Source organism: Melanotaenia boesemani, chromosome 11 (genome assembly GCF_017639745.1).
Source record: "Melanotaenia boesemani isolate fMelBoe1 chromosome 11, fMelBoe1.pri, whole genome shotgun sequence".
NCBI lineage: Eukaryota > Metazoa > Chordata > Actinopteri > Atheriniformes > Melanotaeniidae > Melanotaenia > Melanotaenia boesemani.
The window spans coordinates 35090463-35116920 of record NC_055692.1 but is presented as its reverse complement, the minus strand read 5'-3'; the positions used below and the strand labels follow the sequence as shown (position 1 = coordinate 35116920).

At 41.1% G+C, this 26458-nt stretch overlaps 1 protein-coding gene across 1 annotated transcript; it reads left to right on the top strand.

Moving 5' to 3' along the window:
- LOC121649594 lies at positions 1 to 26198 on the top strand. The gene is made up of 7 exons (XM_042000541.1): positions 1 to 71; positions 795 to 862; positions 4563 to 4613; positions 4697 to 5329; positions 5395 to 5457; positions 17634 to 18794; positions 23321 to 26198. The coding sequence occupies exons 2-7, from the start codon at positions 844 to 846 to the stop codon at positions 24982 to 24984; spliced, it is 3591 nt and encodes a 1196-aa protein (XP_041856475.1). The 5' UTR covers positions 1 to 71; positions 795 to 843; the 3' UTR covers positions 24985 to 26198.
- The last annotated feature ends 260 nt before the right edge of the window (positions 26199 to 26458 follow it).

The window sequence follows — 26458 nt, the reverse complement described above, 5'->3', positions numbered from 1 at the left end:
ATTAAAAAAAAGCGCTGATCTCTTCTTTCACTTTCCTTCCTGCGTCTGTCCGGTGGTGCAGCATTAAAACGGTGAGTGATTAAAATGGCTAATACAGATTAATACAGATTAAATTGCCATAAAGTATCTATGGCTGATGCAGGTTAATATTTATTGATAAAATGATCAAAGATTTTCTAATAATCATTACTAAGTCAGGTCAGGTAATCAGATTTTCCCGAAATGTTCAGGACTCATCTAGAAACATCTCTGAGACTTTCCAGCCCACTAATCATGTTAATATGACGATGATGATGATAATAATAATGCTTATTTTCTTCTATATGTCAGTCTGGTTTCTACTATCAAGTGTTAGATCAACAGTGAACCTCCATTTTAGATCAGACTGCAGTGAAACCAGGAAGAAGCCCAGACAAAACAAAAGTTATTAAACTTTTTAAAGCGGCCTAAATGACTGCTGAGATGTCTGATTGCAACTGCGTTACATGTTCATCATGTTTTACATTCCTCTGTTAAAGGTTTAAAATCAGAACATCACTTTTAAGTTAGAACAACCCAATGTTATGCTTGAAGCTCCATCTTGTGCTACTGTTGATTTGTGACTGAAAACTTTTTTATTTAAAAAATGTTTTTCTGTCACAACAAAAGTTAAATCAATTAGATCTATTTAAAAATATCCTACGTTTTTAGTATTGTAAATATAGCCAATCATCACAGTATCAAATAGGCTTCAAATTGCAGATATTTTACAAATGAAACCTGTTTTATATTTAAAATAATTTTTCTTCTATCAGGGTCTTGAATTCGGTGCTTTGTCTCCAGTTAAGTTCTTGATTTGACATCATGGCAGCTGCAAAACCTGGTGAGTTCAGTCTGACACTGTCAGTTGTTTTGTCATGTAATACACACACACACACACACACACACACACACATATATGTATATATTACTTGAGCTACATAACTGATTCCAACCTAATTAAAGTCATAATACCACATGCTGAAGTGTTTATTTGACCTTCATTAATATTCTACAGACAAAAAAATAGAATGTTGATTGACTGTTTAATACAGATTCCTGCAAATTAATAAAGGGATCATAATAATTTTAACATGGGTTGCAATTAAAATGAGAGAAAATTAAAATAATTATTATTCCCTTTAACATCACAAACTCTACGCAGTTCCAATTAACCAAAGTGTTCTTATAAAGATTATTATTATTTCTTATTCAAAATCACTGGAGCTAAGGATGATGATGTGTAACAATGCTTTATCACTTTAAAATTCTGTTAATGGTCACATTTGCCCTCAAGGTTTCATTAAGTTTATTAATATAAACAGTGGATCTTTTGTAGAGTGATTAAAGAACATTTTTGTTTATGAAAGTGTCTGCACTGGGGTGTGGACAATATTTATGTGAAGCACATATGCTAACAGATCTCTTCATCTCATAAAATCTCAGAAATTATTAAAGGAGTCATCACCCGAAAATTACACTTTTTCAAGTTAAAACGTGTATTGGTGTTGGACTGAGGTGTTAACTTCCCTGAAGGCAAACATGAAATTTTTATTTGCTTTTGGGAGTTCGTTATCCCAGGTGGTTATTTGAATAAGCCAGCCCCTCTTCCATTCATGTTGTAGGCGTGGAATGATATAATATAAAGTCATGCTTTGCCTTAGCTAATGCTAACGGACAAGCTTAAAAGTTTAACCCCCTGCAATGTACAAATGAGCCCCGTGTTTTCTTTGTTATAAGTGGGGTGAAGCGCTCTGCTACGTATATTTTTATAAACATTTGGTTGTAATCGTGCTTCTTCCACCATCTCGGTATCTTCCCTCTCAGGCTCGGGGTCTGGTTCAAACATAAATGGCTGAACTCTGTAAGCTGCTGCTCGGTCAGGTTCGCTCGCCATCACTAAGCTGTTGATGTTTTGGAGTCGGGCGCACTGTGCACGCACTGGACCAGCCCCTCTTTCCACTTTAGTCTCCCTGCAGCCAATCAGCACGCACCTCATTAGCATTAGTCAAAAGCTTGCATGAACTCTCATGAGACAAAGTTGTGAGCAAAGGGTCAGACCAAGTTCTGTTAGATTTTTTCTTTGTTTAATAAGTTTGCAAAAAAATATTCAAAAACACTTAGAGGACAGTGAATACATGAAAAGACTAGGTGATGACACCTTTAAGTTAAATAGACCATTAAGTTTAGCAAAAAGACCTGATCTAAATGTCGGCCACTGAATAGAATATTTTGTGTTACAAACTTCTGCTTGTTCAAATTTTCTATCCACTCAATTCTATGATTCTGCAAAGAAAAATCAATAAATAAAGCACTCATCATCCATCCCTGCTGGAAGGGTCTAATTAGAGGACTGGCTATGGTCTGCAAACCCTTAACTTATCAGCCTCCACCTCCCTGCCCGCAACTGGGAGGAGCTCCCAGCATCATTGAGAAAGCTGCAGCTTTTAAGAACCTCACCTTCCCTTCAGGACAGGCTCCACCTCCACCAGACCAGACGATATATACACACGGACAAAAAATTGTTGGTACCTTTCAGTTAATGAAAGAAAAACTCACAATGGTCACAGAAATAACTTAAATCTGACAAAAGTAATATTAAATAAAAATATCATGAACCATGCTTCAACAGAATTATTTAAAAAAATAAAGTCATGAAACAGGCCTGGACAAAAATGATGGTTCCCTTAACTTAATATTTTGCTGAACAACCTTTTGAGGCAATCACTGCAATCAAACGATTCCTGTAACTGTCAGTGAGACTTCTGCACCTCTCAGCAGGTATTTTGGTCCACTCCTCATAAGCAAACTGCTCCAGTTGTCTCAGGTTTGAAGGAGCCTTTTCCAGACACCATGTTTCAGCTCCTTCCAAAGATGTTCAGTAGGATTTAGGTCAGGGCTCATAGAAGCGACTTTAGAATAGTCCATGTTTTCCTGTTAGCCATTCTTGGTGTTTTTAACTGTGTTTTGGGTCATTGTCCTGTTGTAAGACCCATGACCTGCGACTGAGACCAAGCTTTCTGACACTGGCCAGCACATTTCTCTCTAGAATCCTTGATAGTCTTGAGATTTCATTGTACCTGCACAGATTCAAGACACCCTGTACCAGATTCAGCAAAGCAGCCCAGAACATAACAGAGCCTCCTCCATGTTCCACAGTAGGGACGGTGTTCTTTTCTTCATATGCTTCATTTTTCCATCTGTAAACATAGAGCTGATGTGTCTTGGTAAAAAGTTCCATTTTTGTCTCATCTGTCCATAGGACATTTTCCCAGAAGCTTTGTGGCTTGTCAACATGTAGTTTGTCTTTTTTATGGTTTGTTTTTAACAATGGTGTCCTCCTTGGTCGTCTCCCATTAAATCCACTTTGGCTCAAACAAGGATGGATGGTGCAATCTGACACTGATGTTCCTTCAGCTTGAAGTTCACCTTTAATCTCTTTAGGAGTGTTTCTGGGCTCTTTTGTTACCGTTCGTATTATCCGTCTCTTTGGTTTGTCATCAGTTTTCCTCCTGCGGCCACGTCCAGGGAGGTTGGCTACAGTCCCATGGATCTTACATTTCTGAATAATATGTGTACCTGTAGCCACAGGAACATCAAGCTGCTTGGAGATGGTCTTATAGCCTTTACCTTTAACATGCTGGTCTATAATTTTCTTTCTAATCTCCTGAGATAACTCTTTCCTTTGCTTCCTCTGGTCCATGTTGAGTGTGGTACACACCATGTCACCAAACAGCACAGTGACCACCTGTAGCCTATATATAGACCCACTGACTGATTACAAGATTGTAGACACCTGTGATGTTAATTAGTGGACACACCTTGGATTATTATATTATATTATATTATATTATATTATATTATATTATATTATATGTATCAACAGAATGAGCTGATGCTACAAATATTTACTGTTAACTAACCTTCTCTTGAGTAAAAATCAGATGTCCAATGGCCAGTAAATGCAGCATGTAATGTACATCTATATGTTGCTCTAAGTCACCTCTACCATGTTCTAGATCAGGGGTGGCCAGTGTCAGTCCTCGAGAGCCACAATCCTGCACGTTTTCCATGCATCCCTGCACCGACACACCTTACTCAAACTAATGAGTCATTGTGCAGATTCTTATAGGCTGTTGGATCCATTTAATTTGAGTCAGGTGTGTTGAAACTAATGCAATGATAGAAAAGCAGATCAGCTGATCACCGAGATCCTCTAGAGCAGACACGTTGGTACAGAATGCAGGATAAGTTTAAAAAAGTAAGAGAAAAATGCAGGTGTGGAAAAGAGTGTGTGTTAAAACATCCTCATTCTCCATGGAGGTGACGTCCATGGGTCGGTCCATCAGTGCTGTGTTTATTCTCTAGTCCATCCATAAATCACTGCACGTTCCTGTAGAACCAGTGGGTCGAAATGAATGAAAACAGGAACATGTGCTTTTTAAAAAATACCTAGCTCTGATACTAAAATTTATATTAAAATAATTATTATCTATACCAAAATGAGAAACTATTGGTCTAATCATTGTTTTCTGTTTTTATAGTTTATCAGTCTCTGGACCACGACAGCAGCTATGAACTTCTACCATCCAACAGTGAGTTTAACTGAACTGAGTCTGAACTGAACTGAGCGCCCTCTCTGTTAGTTAATTTGTTCTTTATGTTCATTTCATTTCAGTGTCTGAGTTGAGGGTTGTCGTACTTGGAGACAGCTGGTCTGAGAGGAGTTCAGTGGGGAGGTTCATTCTGGGCGTGGAGGCTTTCAAAGATGAAATTAAGTCCTGTTTCCGAATCAGCACAACACAAAAAGAGAAAAAAATAGCAGTCATCAACACTCCAGATCTGGACTTTACAACAGCAGAGGAACAGACACAGTTTATAAAAGACTGTATGAGTGCCTCTGCTCCTGGACCTCATGTGTTCCTGTTGCTTGTGCAGCCTGAAGATTTCACTGACAAACACAAAGAGAGGTTCAACAATGTTCTAAAAAATTTCAGTGATCAATCGTTTGATCATTCAGTGATACTGATTTTAACACCCAAAGAGCAGAGTTCAGGTTTGATGGAAAAATACCTCCAAAAACCTCCATTACAGGAGATGATCAGAAAATGTAGATACGGAAATTTAATGCAGAAGAACCTTAAACTTCCAGAGCTGCTAACATGCTTCGGGCAAATCTTTAAAGAGAACAAAGAAGAGTATGTGAGCTATGAAGTGTTCCATGAAACAACAGGCAGTTTACCAGTTGATGATCAGAGCCACAAACAAAATAACACAACAGGTTCCATCATGGCTGCTGTTACAGATGCTGGTAAGTCCAGAGACAATTGTGTTCACATTATAGATGCCTTTTTTTAAGTGTATATATCTTCCCAGGTATCCAAGGAATTAAAAACCCTGATCAGTTCCTAGTGGTTGAGGAAAACTCTTCAATTGGCGGTGAGTAAATTTCAACCTTTAAAGTGCAACTACACCTCCTACTTTTTGCGTAACTATACCCACTGCTGAATTTGAAAATGCCTGAAACTGCAAGGGTTGGGGTGGGAGGTTTGGGGTGTTCAAGGAGCAGAGAATGGGTGGGTTGTGATGAACAGGCAGAAATGATTGACAGACAGCAGCTCAGCTCACTGGCAAGATGCAAGGCGAGTTTCAGAAAGCAGCTACACCAAAGTGCATCTTTGACGTGGAAGACTTTTCCCCTTGTAGTTTTTAAGAATTTATTCACCTGTAAATAATCATCAAGAAGGGAGGGTGTTCAGAAATCCACTTGGTAAAAGAAGGCTAAAACACCAGAGATGAAGTAGAATTGACAATTCTTTGTTTAGCCAGTAATAAGAAAACAATACATATCTCTCGAGAGGAGGTCTGTTAGTCTTAGCTGCTGGTCGCTAATACACAGAGTGTCGAGTCCTTCGGTTCAGCCAAAAAAGACCCGTCTATTTGAACTAGCTAACTAGTTTTAACTATTTTTGCAAAGGTGTAGTCCCTCCTCCTTCCGGGAATTTGATTCCTCCAGCTCCTCCTTCTGGGATGGGTCAGAGCTGAGGAGAAAACAACCCTCCCTGTTCTGTTATCCTGCTCTGTTATCAGTCTGTCTCTGGGCCTGACTCCCTTCTGAATTTTCTCTCACTGTTCATGCAAAAGCTACTCTTTAATCTATTATGCTGGGTTACTGGGAAATTCTGCTCTGTTGGAGTGAGTAGATAACATAAGTAAGCTGTTTTCAAGTTATAAAGCAAGCCACAAATATTATAACCTTGAGTTAGAGTGAGTAAGGAAATATAAAGAAAAATATTTACAACACCCTCCTGAAATTTAATCAAACTCATTTCTCAGTTTTTTTTTTTTTTTTAAACTGAAAAATAACATAAATATTTGACTTAAAATAACTTAAATAATTTGGGATTTTAAATATTATACCATCTTTTCCTGAAATGATCTGAATGGTCAAACTGTACAACGATATAAACGGTTTATAGCACATGTTATATATTCCGTCTACAACACTAACCTCTACACTGTCTACTTTGTGTAGACAAACCAACATTTCTGTATACTACAGTATAACCATCCGATGCAGGATATTGCAATCTGGCATTAGTTGTGCTTATCGTCTGAAGAAGATGGTGCCATTGTGTGCAGCTTGCCGTCTGTCTCTGCGCAGTTTGCTTTTTTCTATGGTTTTTGTGGATTATCTCTTGTCTTATCATGTCGACTCTCTGCTAGTGTATGATCGCCAGACTTACTAAATCTACGATCACTTTCTATAAAATTGCTGAGATTTTAGCAAGATGGACACAGAAGCTGTCCTCCACTCCTCTCTGGGATCCCAGCATACCTGTGCCATGTGTCAGCTCCACCTTCACGAAACAAACACAGACATCACAGAAGGCTGGTGAAACTGAGGCCTCTAGCCTGCTTCTGTCTGAAAATTGGACCGGGTTGCCATCACTACATTTTGTGGCATTCATTGGTTTCCCTGGTCGGCCTGGATGTGGATGTGCTGATGAGCCACTACCTGTGTCCCTACCTTGCCGGTGAGGAGCGGATCCCTGCAATCTGCGGGCGCTGTATTGAGCCTTGGTGACTGCGTCCCCAGCTCCAGCTACGACTAAGATAGCCTTGGTGAACGCCAGATCGCTGTCTAACAAGTTGTTTTAAAGGAGTTCTTTCTGTGTCACCAGTGGGACTTGGCCTGTGTGACGCAGACTTGGATGGTGGTCAGTGAGTCCTCTGCTTTTATGGAACTTTTGCCTCTTGACTGTGCATATTTTAGCTCCCCAAGGGTGACAGGCCATGGGGGTGGCATGGCCACTGTCTACAGGAAGAATTTGCCTGTAAACAACTCTCAATGACATTGCCTAACTCAAGTTTTGAGGTGAATTTGTTTGCACTGGGCACGGCTCATTGGGTGCTATGCGCTGTTTACAAGTATAATTAGGACTTTATCAGTGAGTTCGCAGACTTTCTGGCTTAGATGCGTGCTCCGGGATTGCTGCTGATGGCCCAGATCTCTGGGCCACCCTAGTCTGCCTCTAGCTTCCATGGTTGCATTTGCATGATCACACTCACCCCTCCTCGTCACTGATCACTCCTTCTTTCTCATGCTCTGCATGCTGACACAGTCACTGAGTTGTCCAGTTTATGCACTAACAGACACTTTTTGTTTTTTTCTTTGAGTTTGTATCTGGTACTTCGGTTGTTAATGTGGTACATTTGTAATATGTTTCTTGATTTGGGTTTTATTTAGGATCTCTTGATTACTGTCAGCTCTTTTTTTTTGTAAAAACCTGGAGTGTTTATGTACACATGTAGCAGTTTGTTGTCTGGTGATAGTGCGGATTGAAGGGTCGTTGCCTTTTGTCTGTGATGTTTTTCTCCCCTTTCTTCTTTCTGCTTTCCCTTTTGCCTTTTGCTTTGTTTAGCTGTCTTCCTCCTTTTTCTGCCTCTTCCAGTCAGGTCCAGCAAGATTACATAGATTCCATAATTCAAAGTAAATAAAAAACGTAAATAAATAAATAAATCAGCTTATCAAGAGGAGCCTTATACCCATAAACCTCCCCTTGTTAATAAAATAGAGAGCACTAGGTCCCTCATAAACCCTCCGACTCATGACCCGTCAATAACCTTCTGGGGGCTGCCTCCCTCCAGCTCGGTGGGCCCTTCCTGGGCCTCGGGGGGGCTTGGTCGCCCTGGGCATGCCATCGGGGTCGGGCTGATCCGATGCCGGGCAGGTACCCTTGGGATTACAATGTGTCCGTTGGGTCTAAGGGAGGGGTAGGGGGTAGGGGGAAGGGGGGCGGCGGGAGTCCTGGTGGGCAGTGGGGAGGGTTAAGGCTCATGGGGGTGGAGTCTGCTCTCCTTCCCACTCTCTCCCCTCCCGCCGGGGGCTCCTTCGGGGAGGATGGGGGCGCTGTGCCTTGGACCCGACCAGGATGCGTCTGCGGCCTGGGGCTCTCTGGTCCCCTGGTGTGGTGGCGTGGGCTGCTGGGGGTGGGTGGGCGTCCGGGGCGCTCATGCGCTGGGCTCTTGGCGGGGCCGGGCCTTTGCCCCTCTTCCCTCGGGTGGTCTTGGGGGGGGGCGGGGGCGCCTACAGCGGCCAGCTGGGGAGTTGGCTGCCTGGGACGGGGATCTCTCTCCCAGTTGTGCCCCTCCCCGAGCCCCTCTCCTCCCCCGCCACCCCACATCACACATACTACACATAGGGCACTGTGGAGCGGGTGGAGGCGGTGGGTTTGGCTGAGGGGTCCCCATTGCGGGATCCCCCGGTGGACCCCTGCGACTGCCCGCCCCACTAGATTTTAATCACAACCTAGACATCAATATACATTTAGGGCCTCGGGGGGATGGGCACATGGGCTGTGGGTGGGCGGAAAGGAGCCACCGAGGTGGCCCTTCCTCTATCCCCTCCCTTTGTGACCTCTCTCCCCCCGATTTTATTTACATGTTAGACACTGCCACATTTAACAGTACTGCACTACACACATAACACACACTCACACACACTGAAGGAGTCCTGAGGGGGTCCTGCTGCCTGGCAGCAGTGGGACCCATCACCATCTCATGGCTCCTTCCAGTTTTTAATTGCATTATAAATAGCCCATACTCATGCACACACAACTCAGGCTGGGGGGCAGGGGGGCGGGGGTCTTCCTACGCCCTTATGTCCCGGGATGCACTCGGGGCTGCGGGGGGTGGAGGTTCGGTGCCTGCTTGGAGTCCTGTGTGGGGTGCTGATGGGCGCCATCTGCCCTGGGGGCTGCCCTCGGTGCCGCATTGGGGGGCTGGTGAGACCCCAGGGAGAATGTATGTGGTTGTGTGGGTGTGTGTATGTGGAGAGGGTCGGGTCTGGGGCCCACCAGGCCCTAGACTCCCTGGGGGGCCGGGGAGGGCGGGGGGGGGGGGGGGATGAATGGGTAAGGGTTGGGGTAAAGAGGTTTTTTTTTTTGGGGGGGGGGGGACCTGCGGACATGTTCTTGTCCCTGGGGTGCCTAGCCTTGGTGTTGGGTTGGCGTGGCCCACGCTGGTTTTGCCTGGGGCGGTCGGGCCCCGTCGGGTTTCTGGGTGGGGCTCTGCTGGGGGGAAAGGGTGGCCCTTGGGCCTGTGGGGCGCCTGCCCTCCGTGCGGCACGCACCGCAGCGCCTGGCGCCCGCTGGGCCTGCTCGCCATCGCCCTGGGATGCCCGGTGACCCTGCTCCGTCGCGCCGGGGGTTCCGGTCTGGGGACCCCTCTGCTCTGGTCTGGGTGGGCCGCTGCTCTGTCTGCTTTGGCTGTCCCGGGCTTGGTACTCTGTGGATCTGCTTGGCCTTTGGGGCCTCGGGCTCCCCCCGTCCCCCGCTGATGCTTCGGGGTGCGGCGTGATCGCTGCCCCCTTGCGGGTACACATTTCCTCCTTGTTGCATGGCCACACATGCATGTTAACACGTGCATGCTCACAAACGTGCTCGTCTCTCCATCCGCTTCTCATTAGATGTAGCTGATGTTTGTGTGTTGGTACGTTCATCTGCAGGTACGTTTGATGACTATTGTAATTTTTTATATCATCATCATTCTATCTTTCTTTCGGTATCACGTAGTACTGTGGTAGTTTATGTTGTTGTTTTTTTGTGATATGTTCTGGGCAGCATAGACAACTGTTATTTCCACATTTTAATCCTGTCCTTTTCTCCCTTTATTTTTTTTTTATTTTTTATTTTTTCTCTCTCTCTATCTCTATCTCCCTGTCAGGTTCAGCACTGACATATAAGACTAAAAAAAATAAGATTACAATAAAAATAATAAAAATATCAAGGGCAGCCATGTATATAACATGTCTCCCTTGGTAGAGCAAATCTGTCAAGCAAAATATGGCACACAGACCACCGTTCTGTATGTTAGGATGCTGGACAGGACAGGGTAAAAAAAAAAAAAAAAAATTACCTTCTCTGACACGTTTTGAATAGTGTTGAGCCTATCATTCTATCTTTTTGGGGGGAGCTGGTAGGTCACAAGACCCTTGGGTTCTCCAGGTGACCCAGACCCACCTAGGCTTCTTAAAGAAGCTCTCATGACACCACATATTTTGGAAATTATAAATGGTAGCCTAATTACTGGGAATGTACCAGTTACTTTTAAACATGCAGTAATACAACCCCTCATTAAAAAACATGGTCTTGATCCCACTATCTTTTCGAATTTCAGGTCTTTTTCAAAACGTCCTTTTCTCTCCAAGGTCCTGGAGAAAGTGATTTAGGGCCAGCTAAAATAATTTTTAGTGGAATACCATTTTCTTGAGGCATTTCAGTCAGGTTTTAAAACTCAGCGCAGCACTGAAACAACGCTGCTAAGAGTTATTTAATGATGTGCTCCTTGCGACAGAATCTGGACACCATGTTGGTTTGATATTGTTGGACTTAACAGCAGGCATAAACCTTGGCATCTGTGCTCTGAAATTTGATGCACAGATTAGCGCTGTTGTGAAATCCAGCTTCTTTCAGTTAAGACAATTGTCTAAAGCCAAGCCGTTTGTTTGTCATCATGACTTTGAGATTTTAATTTACGCTTTTATTACAAACCACCTAGATTACTGCAACACACGTTATGTCAGTCTTAGTCAACTCTGGCCCGACTACAACTCATTCAGAACGCTACAGCTTGCCTTTTAACTAACTTTTAACCCAAAGACAGAAGCACATCACACCGGTTTTAAACTGTTTGCACTGATTACCGGTACCATTCCTTATTGATTTTGAAATCCTTTTTATTTGTTTTCAAATGTCAACATGGCCTCGCCCCACAGTATCTCTCCGACCTGCTCCAGCCGTACACTCCTGCACGCCTTCTCAGGTCGGCAGATCACTCCTTGCTAGTTTTCCCAAAATCTAGGATGAAATCCGGAGGTTATCACTCCTTTTCAGTTGTTGGCCCCAAACTCTGGTATGCACTGCCCCTGCACCTTAGGCAGGCTGGGTCTCTTTCTGTTTTTAAACCCTGTCTTAAAACTTTGCTTTTAACATAGCTTGAGTTGTTGACTTTGTTTTTTTGTTTTTATTTAATTTAATTTTAATTTTATTTTATTGTGTGTTACTGTTACTAGTCATTTTATTGCTTTTATAGTATATTTAATTTTATCATTCAGTATGATATCTGGAATAGTTGTTAAGCCTAAGGATGTGTACAGCATTTTGGTAAACTATGTTGTTTTAAAAGAGCTCTATAAATAAAGTTGGATTGGATAAATAATCAAATCAGTTCTTTCTGCTTCAACCACAAAAAGCTCAGATTCTAGAGTAGAAAAACTAGATCTGCCTAATAAAACTGAACTGCAACATGGAAGAACATGAGCTCACTATTATGTTTTTATTTATAGTTATTTCTCTCTGTTTATTTCAGAACTCCGTTTTTCTTTAGTATGAAAATATTGTTTTATGTCCTTTTTGAGAATTTCGTTTCACGGAAACCCTGTTATTTCTTGATGGTCCCTAAACAAGACGGTAGTCGCTCCAGTGCAAATATCTGTTGAATATCCAACCTAAAACTGATTTCACCGCAGTCTTACCTCCCTTTTTCTCATTCGGGTGAAGAAATTCCTGATTAAAGTTAGTTAGTTAGTATAAGGTCATTTGTTTCCATTGATAAAAATAATATAATATAGGACTGTTTTTGTGATGTTACGAGACCTCAAACTGCGCTGTGCGTTCACCCAACACACAGAGAGCTGCGTGACGTGTGTGTGGTTCACCTGCTGCTCGTGCACGGTGACATGCAGTGACAGCATGTGTCCCTGAGCTGGATCCTCTATTTGCAGTTAAAGCTCTTCCTACGCATTTTAAATAAATATATATATTCTTCCATCTGAATTATCTGAATTAATGTATGATAAATATTTATTGTCGAAAATTAATCGTAGCATTTATACTGGGGCACGTACCCCAGTAAATGGGGTCTGGCAACGCCTCAGGGGTAGGTGACAAAAGGGTCCTGGCAAAACTAGAAAGAAACAGAGCTTTTATGCCTAGAAATACCCCTGATCTACCCCTTTCACTGAGTCCAGAAAACAGCCCAGGACAGAGCTGGACTTCCTGATCCCTTTGTCCAGCTTCTTCCTCTCCTTCTCTCTGATGCTGCTGCTCCAGCAGACCACATAGTACAGAAAGGCTGTACTACCACCACACCAGGAGTGCCCCCACTCTAAAAGGCTGCAGTCTTCTCATAAGATAGACCTGCTCTGACCCTTCCTGTACGGTGGATCTGTGTTGTGAGTCCAGTCTAGTTTATTGTTTAGGTGAGCACCCAGGTACTTATAAGGGTCCACTCTCTGAATGTCCGTTCCCTGGATGTTCACCAGTGACGAAACAACAGACTGGCGTCTATGAAAATCCACCATCTCCTTGGTTTTCCCCGTTTTGCTGACACCAGTCTACAAAGTTCTATCAGTTCTCTGTAGGCCACATCGTCATCCTCAGTGATCAGTCTGACGATCGCAGTCATCTGCAGAACACAAATGTTTGTGTAGTTTGCAGTGTAGAGGATGAAGAGAAAATGGGGCCAACACCGCCCCCTGGGGGACACCTACGCTGCAGGTCAGCAGGTTACACACAGTCTACAGTCTCACAAACTGGGGCTGATTTGTGAGATGCAGAATCCACTCTGCCAGATGAAGGTCCACCCCAGCCCTCTCCAGTTTGGCTTTCAGGAGCATGGGCTGGATCGTGTTGAAGGCACTGGACAAAAAGAAAAAAAAAAAAACAACATGATTCTGCTGCCAGGCTTCTCCAGGTGAACCAGAGCATGGTGTAGCAGGAAGATAACTGTTTCTTCCACTCTGATGCCAGGCCGGTAGGTGAACTGCAGTGCATCAATATGTTCACAATTAATTGGGGTATTAATTGCCACGATTAATTAATCACAAACATTCCTCAATATCACTTTCAATATAAGATGCTTTTAAATGTAGTATAAATAAAGATTAACCAAGTGCTACAATGTACGGGATAAGCTTTGTGCCACTGGGGAGCGAATCTGAATTCTTTATATTTGAATTTGAATCATTCAATTTGAATCTGAATATGCCTTTTTGAATAATTGCTTTAAAAAACTGAATCCAAATGACCATATTTGATATTGAATCTTTGTTTTTGTTAATGTGTATATTGGTAAAGTTGAAACTTTTGTATTTGAAAAATTCAGATCTGAAATTCAAATTCAGATCTGAAATTCAAAAATTAGATCTGAAATACAAATTCAGATCTGAAATTCAAACTTTTGTGCCACACATCCGGGACCTGACGTGAGGCAAAACTAGTCGATCGCAGATGGAGTAACGTCAGTTTTGTGCAGTTGTTCTCAACGGCTACAAGCAGAGGGAGGGCGAGGGGAGGGTGGTGGCGGGGAGAGAGAGAGAGAGAAATGGAGAAACGCTAAGATCCAGGCCAGCCACTCGCTACAACGGCAGTTACCATTCCTGCAATGGCACTTACCGTTTCTGTAGCGGTAGTTACCGTTTCTGTAGCGGTAGTTACCGTTTCTGTAGCGGTAGTTACCGTTTCCTCAACGGTCTCAGCGGTTTGCTGTGGGCTGGTTGCAGACTTTTCACATTAGTGGTAACTCCTAATACAAGAAAAATATGCGTAGGTTTGCACAGATTAATCTGCACCTCAAGTGACATACATACACCATGTAAGCTATAACGGGCCAGCTTTTTTTTGCAATGGTTTAAGACTGTAAGTCAGTAAACCAAAATCTAAACACAAAGCCAAACAGTTTTAACACTGTTGGAAGAAAATACTAATTCTAATAGTCAAACACCAAATTTAAGCAAAGCACACAGTCACAATCACAAATGTGGTATTATTAATTATAAGATTAATTAGCTAACTGCATGAATTAAGATTATTAAGTGAAGTAATGTTAAGATAGCATGGAATATAAAATGGCTCACATACTATGAAGAGAACCATACAGTGTATTGTGCAGCAACTTAACATTTCCCAAAACAACCGTGGACAATCCCTTCATAACTGGAATGTAGGATTGGAGCCATATCAGTCAAAGAGTTGAGGAACATGAAAGGAACAACATGCACAGAGGTTGTACTGAGACATATTTTTTGAGGGTATCTAAATTAGATATAGCCAGCCTGATACAAGTGTTGTGACACCCTTGGGGTTAGGGTCAGAGAGCATGTAAAACGGTTGACGGTTACACCCAATGTGTAAGAATGACTCCCATCAAGTGGTGCGCTAATGTAATGCAAGTAGCCGAGTAGTGCTCTACTGGTGCGTTATTACAACTATGGAAGCCACAGAGAGTCATAAATGTGAAAATGTCAACATCTCACAGAAGTTCGAGTGTCCCATCAGGTGATGAGGTACAGAACGATACACAAATCTGTTGTTTTTTAATGCCGATAAGTTACAAGCATGCCCTCCATGTATTTGGTACCAAGCTATGGCTAACAGCTAATGTTATCGTGTGAAATAGTTTTAATTACTTGCAGACTCAGAGATCATCTGATGAAGGGAGAGAAAGAGGGAGTCAAAGCAGGGCAGTGGACCTGTCGGCCTTGCAAAAGGAAGATCCCATGCTGTAACACTGTGTTTAGTATAATGTTTTTCAGCTAATTTATCGAGGGAGGTGGGCGACATGTTGATTCAAAATAATTATTATCTAAGAGATATTTTGCGAAAGAATGCTTGCGGTTCTAGTAAAAAAAAATCATGACGATAAACTGGTATTACTTTAGTGTATTTTGTATGACCAGAAGGAGGACAACCACCCCCACCCCCATTGACAAATCAGCTGAAATAAATTATGAAACATGAGGGAAAGCTCTCAGAAAATACGTCTGAAAGAAGCGCACGGTCTCCTACTGGTATGACTTCTGTGAAGAGTAACAACAACTGAAAACTTGCAGCAGAGCTTTTCTACTGTAGACTAATTAACAAATTAGCCGTTCTGCCGTTTTATATAGCAAGTAACAGTAAATGATCCGACTTGGGCTTACACCAAACGATTTTCAGAGTTGCAGACTAAAAATGAAAGTCTTTAGGAAATCTTAGTTACTGGAGTCACAGCACGCTCCCGTCATCTCCATCGTTAGGTTTAAGGTGGTAACCTGCTCTGTTTCATGTCAGTCTTTCCCTAGTCTTAGTCTGCGACAATATCAAACGTGGAATCCCGACAGAACAATGTGAGCAGATGTGACCTGTTAGTTTTCTAGAGTCTTTTGCAAATCTTTTGAAAGTCTTCTGATGTAAGCCCAGCATTAAACGGGAGGATAAAGTAGTTTTTGGACTACCCTGCCCTGTTTCTAACATAACGCCAAAATAAACTTCCCTGTTAGATTGAATTAACTTACCTATTCAGCAGAAAGCTGCAACCTCCACATTTTGAAATCCCTCTCCTCCTTCTGGTAAATGCTCCTCCAAAGTACATTCTCGTTTTCTCCTGGTCATTATTTCTTTTTCTTTTCTTGGCTATTTTTTCCTCCATTTTTGGGGGCAAAGAGTATGGATGGTCCCCCATTTTAATGTAAACTGGTAAGTTGAATGATCCAGGGTCGTCTTTGCTCCCCTCCCTTTCAGCTACCATATTCAAAGATGGCTATGCAGTTGGGTGCACCACCACTTATGTATTTATAAACAAGCCATTCTAAGCTATGAGAACACTTTAATTTGGATGTGATTATGATTAGAGTTTGGTAAAATATGTATTTATGAAAGCGATACTTGATTTTTGCTTACAAAAAGCAAAATAAGCTACACACTGTACCTTTAACTTTTTTGTTTGTTCCTGTTGTGTGTTCAGGGTGTAATCAGAATCCAAGTGCAGACACAGAGCTGGGAATAAGCAAAAGCTTGGTGGGGAGGGTGTAACAGGCAGGCAAGTCCGGATCTCTAGCAAAGCAAAGCAAAACCAAATTAGGCAGGCAGAAGAACAAGATGGACAAGAAAAGCTGAGCTGGCCGAGAGCTGTTACCACTAGGTAAATCAACAACATTGCAGAATAAGGTGCAGGTGAAGATCCAGGTTGCCAGGGAAACAGGCACGCCCACCATTGCCACACACCCGAGCAGGAAACACAACAGTTCCATTGTTTAGTTTATCTCTTCTCTAGTACTGTGGAAAAAAGGACTCTTATGTAAATAAGTACACCAACCAGGTGTTAAATTTATTTGAGTGTTTTCTATTTCTGTCTGACAACACTGATCGAGACCATGAAGAGTTTATCTTTGCACAAACTAGTAGAACTTTAAAATAATGCATTAATTTCACATGGTTAATGTCTTTTCTTGAATTTAATAATACATTATCTGTATTGTTTTTATTGTGTTATTTTTTGTTATGTTCTGACTTTGATTTACACAAAAAAGCTTTTCTTCCCCCCCCTCACATTTTTCCAGTTTTATCTTATCTTCGTTGGTTCCCTGTTAAATCCAGAACAGAATTTAAAATTCTTCTCTTCACATATAAAACTCTTAGTGACCAAGCTCCACTGGATCTTAAAGAGCTTTGTTCCATATTTTTTAAACATCCAACTTCCCTCCCAGACTGCTGATTTACTGGTGGTTGAGGTTCTAAAAGTAAAATGGGAGGCAGAACCTTAACAGACCTCCTCTCTGTGGAACCAGCTCCCAATTTAGGTTTGGAAGGTAGTCACCCTCCCCACCTTTAAGATGAGACTTAAAACCTTTGATAAATCTTATAGTTAGTGGTGGTTAGCCATCCCTTAGTTATGCTGCCATAGGCTGAGGGATGTCCAGAGTAATTCCATAGCTAGACAATAAACAGGTCATGTTTCTGAAACAGGCTTTATCCAACAGAGAGTAACATAACCTTTAAACAAAATCACAAACGTGGTTTTGGAACATTTACATGTGATCCAAATGTGTAGAACATGTAAAGCGCATGCGGTTCATGTGTGAAATGCTTGTAGTTTTGTGTCGACGATGGATACAAATGAAAACTGACAGTTATTTTTTTCCCTATCTTACCAGGTTGAAGGGGTTACGTTTAGAGCCAAGTCCTGTAACTTGTATAAATTTGTGCAACATGTTGATTATTTGGTCATAATAATGTAAATTAATGTGAAAATAGCTGTTTCAGTCATTAAATCATTTCTCTGCTCCATTACAGCATCTGCCTTCAGAGTTGTGCTGTTGGGAAAAAGTGACGACAAAAAGATAAAACTTGGTAACCTGATCATGCGACGGCAACAATTTCATTCTTTCATTCAAACCAAACACTGTGAGGTCTCTTTTGGAAAGTGGGAAGAAAAAAAAGTAACAGTTGTGAAAACTCCTGACATGTTCAGTCTGGCTGTGGAAAATATCTGGGAAGTGATGCGACATTGTTTGAGTCTCTGTCCTCCTGGACCAAATGTTCTGCTGCTGTTAGTGAAGCCTTCAGCTTTCACAGAGGCCCACAGAGAAACACTGAAGTTCATTCTGAGTTTGTTTGGAGAAGATGCCTTTAAATACTCAATGGTCATCATAACACATGAGAATGAAATTAATGTCTCTGTTAATGATCTCCTTACCAACTGTGGAGGAAGATACTACAACATGTGTGATGATAACTATACATCATTAATGACGAAGATTGAAGAAACAGCAAATGAATGCATCAAGCTCTCCCTGATGTCAGAGCAGAAGAAACCATCTTTAAACCTGGTTGTGTTTGGGAGGAGAGGAGCAGAGAAGACTTCAGCAGTCAAGGCCATTTTAGGTCAGACAGAGCTTCCTTCAGCCTCCAGCTCATCAGAGTGTGTTAAACATCAGGGAGAGGTGTGTGGACGTTGGCTTTCCCTGGTGGAGCTGCCTGCCTTGTATGGAAAGCCTCAGGAGGAAGTGATGGAGGAATCATTCAGCTGTGTCTCCCTCTGTGATCCTGAGGGGGTCCACGCCTTCATCCTGGTCCTACCTGTGGGTCCCCTCACTGGTGAAGACAAGAGAGAGTTGGAAATAATCCAGAACACATTCAGCTCTCGAGTCAATGATTTCACCATGATTCTGTTCACTGTGGAGTCAGATCCTGCAGCTCCAGCTGTTGTTAACTTTATCAGAGACAACAGAGACATCCAGGAGCTCCGTCAGAGCTGTGGAGGAAGATCTGTTGTTCTCAACATCAAGAACAAGCAGCAGATCCTGAAGCTGCTGGAGGCCGTGGAAACAAATATTCCTGATAGTAACAAACCTCATGGTTTTACAACTAAAACCTTAACATTAGACAAAATGAAGGAGGTTTTACAGCTACAGGCTGAACTACAGGAGGCCAGGACAAAGACCAGGGTTAAAGGTAAATACTTTTTCTGTACCTCTCTGCTCTTTTCACTTGAATTGTAAGATGTTATTGTTGTTCCTCACTGCTAAGCAACAGAGGGACATTCAGAGCACAGACAAATGATTTTTGCATTATGTTATACATTTGCATTATGAGCAGAATATTTTTGTACAAAAGTGTTTGCTTCTGTGTAGAAAAAACTTTTCCTCAGTTTTATTAATCTTTCCCACATTGTTCTCTCTGCTCGCTGCCACACACATGTACACATGCTGTCAGTGAACAGTCTGATTAAATCTGTCAACACGCAGTTAAAAATGTTCCTCAATTCCAACCAATCACAGGCTGGGATAAAGTCATCCTGATTGGCTGCTTTGCTGCATCATGATGACACTGGAAAAGATAGAATAGAAATACTTTATTAATCCCTTTGGATGGTTCTAAGCAAGGGCAAAGTTATGATTTTGACATTGGTAGGGACATAAAATTGGTCCATGGAGCAACTAGTTGACAAGTATTTAATTGCACTTATGATAGACGTTTATTAGCACAATCATATAATTGAGTGGGTAGAAAATCTAAACAAGCAAAAGTTTATATTTGCAAATAATTTTATTCAGTGACTGATATTAAAATCTGGTCTTTTTGCTAAACTGACTACAGGTCTATTTTACTTAATGATTTCTAGGATTTTATAAAGATGAAGATATCTGTTGGCAGATTTACTTTACATCTATATTGTCTACACCAAGCAATCTGCTTTTACAAACAGAAATGTTCTTTAATCCTTCAGTACAAGAAATCCACTACTTATAATAATAAACTTAATGAAACCTTGAAGAAAAACTGTGGACAATGACAGAAAGAATGATAAAGTCATAAATCATTGTTACACAGCACATTTTGAATATAAAAATCTTATGGCTAATTGCAACTACATAGAATTTGTGATGTTAGAGGAAATGTTCTTTTTTTTCATTTCTCATTTTAATTGCAACCCATATTAAAATTAATTTGGTCCTTTCTTGCAGGGATTTGCATCAAACAACTTTATTTTAGTTTGTAGAACATTATGTGAAGGTCAGATAAACACTTCAGTATGTGGTGTTGTGACTTTGATTAGATTCTATTCAATTATGTAGATGTATAAAACGCATCTCTTAGGCAAGGCAAATTTATTTATGTTTCATTGAACAAAACAATTCAAAGTGCTTTACATAAAACATTAAAGCATGACAGCAGGGTGCAGGAAGCAATAAAAACAACCTTTAAATGAAATAAAATAAAGGAAAAGAACTAAAAGAAAAAAAGCTATAATAAAATGTATAAAATGCAAGAAATAAAGTTCCAGTGTGAGGAATTTAACAGCTTTTCTGATAAAAGGCAGCAAACAGAAAAGTTTTTAACCCTGATGCAAAACTGCTGAGTCAGCAGACCTGCAGGTTTCTGGGAGTTTGTTCCACATGTGAGAAGCATAAAAGCTGAACGCTGCCTCTCCACGTTTAGTTCTGACTCTGGGAACAGAAAGTAGACCTGACCCTGATGACCTGAGGGATCTGGTTGCTTCATAACCAACCAGAAGATCCTGAATTCTGGTCCTAAACAGGAAGCTATTGTAAAGATCTTAGGACTGGAGTTCTAGGATCTACTTTCCTGGTTTTAGTGAGAACTGGAGCAGCAGCGTTCTGGACTAGCTGCAGCTGGCCGATGGACTTTTTAGGGAGACCTGTGAGGACAGCATTACAGTAGTCCAGTCTACTAAAGATAAATGCATAGACCAGTTTTTTTTTTTTTTTTTATTCTGCTGAGTCATCAGTCCTTTAATCCTCCAGAACAGGCTGACTTTACAACTGTAATATAACTGCTGAAATTCAGGTCTGAGTCCAGGACTACTTCCAAATTTCTGGCTTGGTTGTTAGTTTTGAACTTTGCTGAGAACTGACTTTTAATCTTTGTTCCAAAAACTATTATTTCAGTTTTGTCTTCATTTAGCTGAAGGAAGTTCTGGCACATACAGTCTATAACAGGGGTAGCCAACGTTGGTCCTCGAGGGCACCAATCCGGCAGGTTTTCCAGATTTCCCTGCTCCAGCACACCTGACTCAATTTAAATGGATCCAACAGCCTATAAGGATCTCCACAATGACTCGTTAATTTAAGTCAGGTGTGTTGGGGCACGGAAATCTGGAAAACCTGCCGGATTGGTGCCCTCGAGGACCGACGTTGGCTACCCCTGGTCTATAATCTGATCCATGTAGTTGATCAGAGTCTGGATCAGACTGTAGTCTCCTGGTGAGATGGTTATGTAGAGGTGTGTGTCATCAGCATAACTGTGGTAACATGTTTAGTAATTTCCATAATGTAAGTGAGTGGTAGCATGTAGATGTTGAACAGCAGTGGCTCCAGGATGGAGCCTTGGGGAACTCCACAGGTTATTTTGGTTCGCTCAGATTTATAGTTACCTATAGACACAAAGTAGTCCCTGTCTTTTAAATAGGACTCAAACCAATTTATTGCAGGGTCAAAAAATCCGACCCAGTTTTTCAATTGGTCTAGTGGGATGTTCTGGTCGACCGTGTCAAATGCAGCACTGAGATCCAGCGGTACCAGGACTGAAATGTTCCCGCTATCTGTGCTCAGGTGGATGTCATTAAAGACCGTAACTAGAGCATCTCAGTCCTGTGGTGTGGCCGTAAACCTGACTGGTAAACTTTAAAACAGTTATTTAGTGTCAGGAAGTTGTGTAGCTGCTGGAAGACAGTTTTTTTTAGAATCTGACTAAGAAAGGGGAGGTTTAATATTGGCCTCATGAGAGACGAGTCTAGGTTTTTCTTTTTCAGTAGTGGGTCTGAGGGCAAAATAGTATTTAGTCAGCCATCAATTGTGTAAGTGTTCCCACTTGAAAAGATAAGAGTCCTGCAATTTTCATCACCTCAATTATGAGGCAAAGCTTCTGGATTCCAGCAGGAAGGCCTTATGTTGTGAGGAAGGCCGATTCTATATTGAACTGCCTGAAGCGGCCTCTTCAGAATGAGTTATTTTTTATTACCTTCGAGCCATCAATTCAATAAAAGATTTGAAATGATTTGAACTGAATTGAAGATGCAGTATGAGGTTTTCCACAGTTGGTTGTGCAGCCACTATTTGTGTAATTTTGTCTCTCACATCTGAACTGAAACCATATTCTTGGGAAAGCACAGTACTTTGTAAGTTTTCCACATACATTTCTCACGTCTTTCACACCAAAGTCACCATCAATCAGAGTCTGAGGCCCAGCCATTTGCTTTTCTCGTTGCCTTTCACCTTCTGAGTTGTTCTTTGGTCTTACCCTGTTGTCCAGGGAGATTTCATCCCGGTCGTCTGGTTTGCTCCAGCAGTGAACTAAACAAAGTACCCTAGGCTAACGTACAAAGTGACACCTTCCCCTCCTGCATTTCTAGGGGTTTGAGATCTGGAGACTGGCTAGGCCACTAATAATTAATCCCACAGTTGATTTCTTTGTATTTATTTATTTAAAAGGGACAGGACAAGAAAACATTGTTACAGTTTCAAATGCAACCAATGCCATGTCCACAGGCCATCTAGCTAACACCAAGCTGCTTACCTATTGCAGATTCAGTCTTCCCAGCCTGATGTAGGCAAAGCTCCTGATGCGAAGGATCCCCATGAGGAAAGGAATGACTGTTATACATCTTGTATAGATTACAAAAACGAAGGGAAAATGTTATCCTTGTACAACAGGCATGAGAAGAAAACAGTCCATAAAGACCACATTTAAACATCTCATCCTACCTACTATACATTTAATTTACATTAGCATGCATATTAACTAATGTTGTTTAATATTATAAAGCTAAAATTTATTCTACATTTTTATTCTTCACAAATATGAATCAACATGTTTATAATGAACAATAATTGTTAATGTTTACTGACAACAACTATTGGGAAGTTCATTGTCAGTACAATAAACTGCAGAACTTCCTGTTTAATCAACACACAAACATGCAGTGATGTTGAGTTGTATCCCTTTATGGGATCAGGCTTATTGAGTACCAACTAAATTTGGGTCGGTACCTGGTCAAGTCTGCAGCCATAGTACTCGATCAGAGAGATAAAGGACCTGAACACCCAGATAACGAGGTGCTTTGCTTTCTCCGTGTAAATACTTCTCTAATGAGTATCCACAGCCACTGCCCACTGCCTCTTAGGGGCAGTTTTGGAACATAGAAATATCTGAACTGCGAGCTTTGCTGTGTTGCTGCTTTTTTGGTGCTTTAGCTTTGCTGTGCCAAGCGGAGCTGTGTGGACACTGGATTTGCACAGAGTCAAAACAGATGGTTTGTTATAGTTTACTCAAGTGGTGCTCATGAGATTCATGAGAAAGTGAAGATTAAGCATTCTTATAGGAGCAGACACTATACTGAAGCCGAAGATGTTTTTTCCATTAATGAGTCTCAGTTTGTCTCCAGTTAACTTTTGTTGTTACTGGATATTAAATTAAATTTGTTAACCAATTCATTTCCACATGTTCTTGTTTTACAGATGATAAAGAGAAGCAGAGCTCCGACTGTTTCAGGATTGTTTTGATCGGAAAGACCGGCAACGGGAAGAGTGTTTCGGGAAACACCATTGTGGGAAGAGAAGAGTTTGAATCCAAATCCTTCCAAAACTCTGTTACTAAGAACTGTAAGAAAGCTCAGAGTGAGGTGGACGGTCGTCCTGTTGCTGTGGTCGACACTCCTGGTCTGTTTGATGATAGTTTGTCCAAGGAGGAGATTAATGAGGAGTTGGCCAAATGCATCAGTCTTCTGGCTCCAGGACCACATGTCTTCCTGCTGGTGATACCGATTGGTAGGTGTACAGAAGAAGACAAGGAGGCTTTAAAACTCATCAAGAAGGTTTTTGGTAAAAACTCTGAAAAGTTCACTATCATTCTTTTCACAAAAGGAGATGAACTGGAGCATCATAAAATCTCCATTGAAAAATACATAGAAACTGGATGTAACGATTCCTTCAAGAAGCTGATTGCTGACTGTGGAGGAAGATACCACGTGTTTAATAACCGCGATGCGAACAACCGCTCACAGGTCAGTGAGCTGATAAGAAAGATCGACACCATGTTGGAGGAAAATGGAGGCAGCTGTTACACCAACAAGATGCTGCAGGAAGCTGAAGCAGCGATACAGAAAGAAATGAAGAGAATCCTGAAAGAAAAGGAGGAAGAGCTGAAGAAACAGAGGGAGGAGCTTGAAACAAAACATGAGCAAGAAAAGGAAGAAATGAAAATTAGAATGGAAGAACAGAGAGCAGATATAGAAAAGGAAAGACAACAGAAAGCTGAGGAACTTAAAAGAATGGAAGGAAGCATCAACAAGGAACGTGAACAGAGGAAAAAAGAAAAGGAAATTAGAGAACAGGAAGAGAGGAAACGAAAAGGGGAGGAAGAACTTCAACAGCAGAAGTGGAAACAAGAACGAGAAGCTTTGGAGAAAAAAATCATGTCCGAATCAGAAGAAAAGGAGACAATTGACAAAAAACTGGAGATGGTCAGAAAAGACATGGAAGAAAAACGAGAAGTCTGGGAGAAAGAACGGAAAGAGTGGTGGGACAACCGACAACGAGAAGATGAAGAGAGACGTCAAGAGGAGAAAAGAAAACTAAACAAGCTTCAAAAGGAATTTGAGGAGGAGAGAGAGACATATGAACAGAAAAGAAAAGCTGATGATCAAAAGAGAAAAGAACAGGAGGAGAAAGAAAGACAAGAATTAGAGGAAAAGTACAGGAAACAAATGGAGGACATGAAGAAGACATACGAAGAGGAGGCCAGAAAACAGGCTGAAGAGTTTAATGAGTTCAAAGAGAAATATGAAAAAGATCTGAAAACTCTGATGGAAAAACATGACGATGAACTGAAGGATCTGAAAGAGAAACATGAGAAAGAAAAACAAGAAGAACAACAGAGACACGGCGACGAATACAATCTGTTAAATGAACTCGCATCTCACAAAGAGGAAGAGCTGAAAGATGATGTGAAGAAGAAGGAGCAAGAACTAAAAAAAGAAGTTGCTGAGAAAAATAAAATACAGCAGGAAAAAGAGAAGAAAGAAAAACAAATGAAAGAATTGGAAGAGCTGAAGAAAAGACAAGAGGAAGAACTAAAGAAATTAAAAAGCAAAGTGGTAGTAAAACTTTGTACCACATCCTGAACATCCTTAAACTGCAAACTGATTTTACATCATCACAGTTTCGCATTCGACCCCACACAGACACAAAAACAGCTGTGTTCACATCTGTCTGGCTTTTGTGTTTCATTCTTATTACTTTTTGGCAGATAAAGTTTTCAGTGTCAGTTTTAACATAAGTTTGTAATGAGTCAAATTTGAGCTGATTTTCTGTAATATGTCTGGTTTAAATTCAAAACAATTTAATTTTCTCACATTAACATCTGAATTTAAGTTGCTGACATTGACACTGTGTCCTTTTACAAGATTTTTTTCTTTTTTATGCTTAACAATTTTTATGTGTTCAGCTTTATTTGACTTTATACTATTTTCAGATTTTTGTTATTTTTGTGGGAGAGCATACGATGAGGTTTTAAAATAAATTCTGGACTATGAAATGTAATGTGATGTGGTTGCTGCATGCAGAGCTATTTTCGTATGTACACATATTTTAACAGATATTAAAGCAAACATTTTCATTTTAAATTAGACCTATTATCTCTAAACCGATTATCACATTGTAACATTAAATCACATAAAACGTGTAAAATTGTCTTGTGCATGATTATATCATCAATAACCTGAATTTTTTAAGGATGTTTTATGTTCAGAATTAGCTCAAAAGAAATTATTTAATCTCCTGATGAAACAAAATCTTGGATTTTTTTAGAGATAAAGTATAAGAGTATTTAGGAACAGTGATGGTTTTACTTGTTTTTACTCACTTTAACTTCTTATTCATAAATAAACTGTTTCCAAGAGTAATTTGGAAAAATTGTGTGTTTTTGTTTCTTCTACTTGATTTCATAACCCAAGAGTACAATTCCAGAGAGGTCAAGAAGTTAGAAAAACCTGGATTCAGGTGATCTCTGGTTGCAAACTGTCATGTTTTTGTTTTTAATAGGTGGACACGGCTAAAGACGTTAGGGGCCAAATTGTTGTGAGTTAGTCGCTTTTCTGCTTTCTCCATCGCTTGTGATGAAAGCATGGACACAACCGACTTGGCCCAACTTCTAGTCTTCATTCGAGGCGTTAATGAGAACTTTGATGTGTGTCAGGAACTAGCGAGCCTTGAGACTCTGAAAGGAACAACAAAAGGCATGGATTTTTTTATGGCAGTACAGCAAGTTATGGACAAAAATAGCTTGAAGTAGGAAAACCTATGTGGCATCACTACTGAAGGAGCCCCGGCTATTGTCGGTAAAAGAACGGGCCTCATCGCACTTGTGTCAGACAGTCGATTTTGAAATACCATCGTATTTTACACCAATAGCAACTGTGCGCTAAATCCCTTGGTCTGAAAAACGATGCAAGATGTGACTGCCGTTGTGAATAACATTCGATCAAAGGTGCTCTCACTTCGTCAGTTCCGAGCTCTCCTGGATGAGATGAATGCACAGTATGGAGACATTGTGCAGGAGGTCCGATAGCTAAGCAGGGGGAAAGCTTTATGATGTCT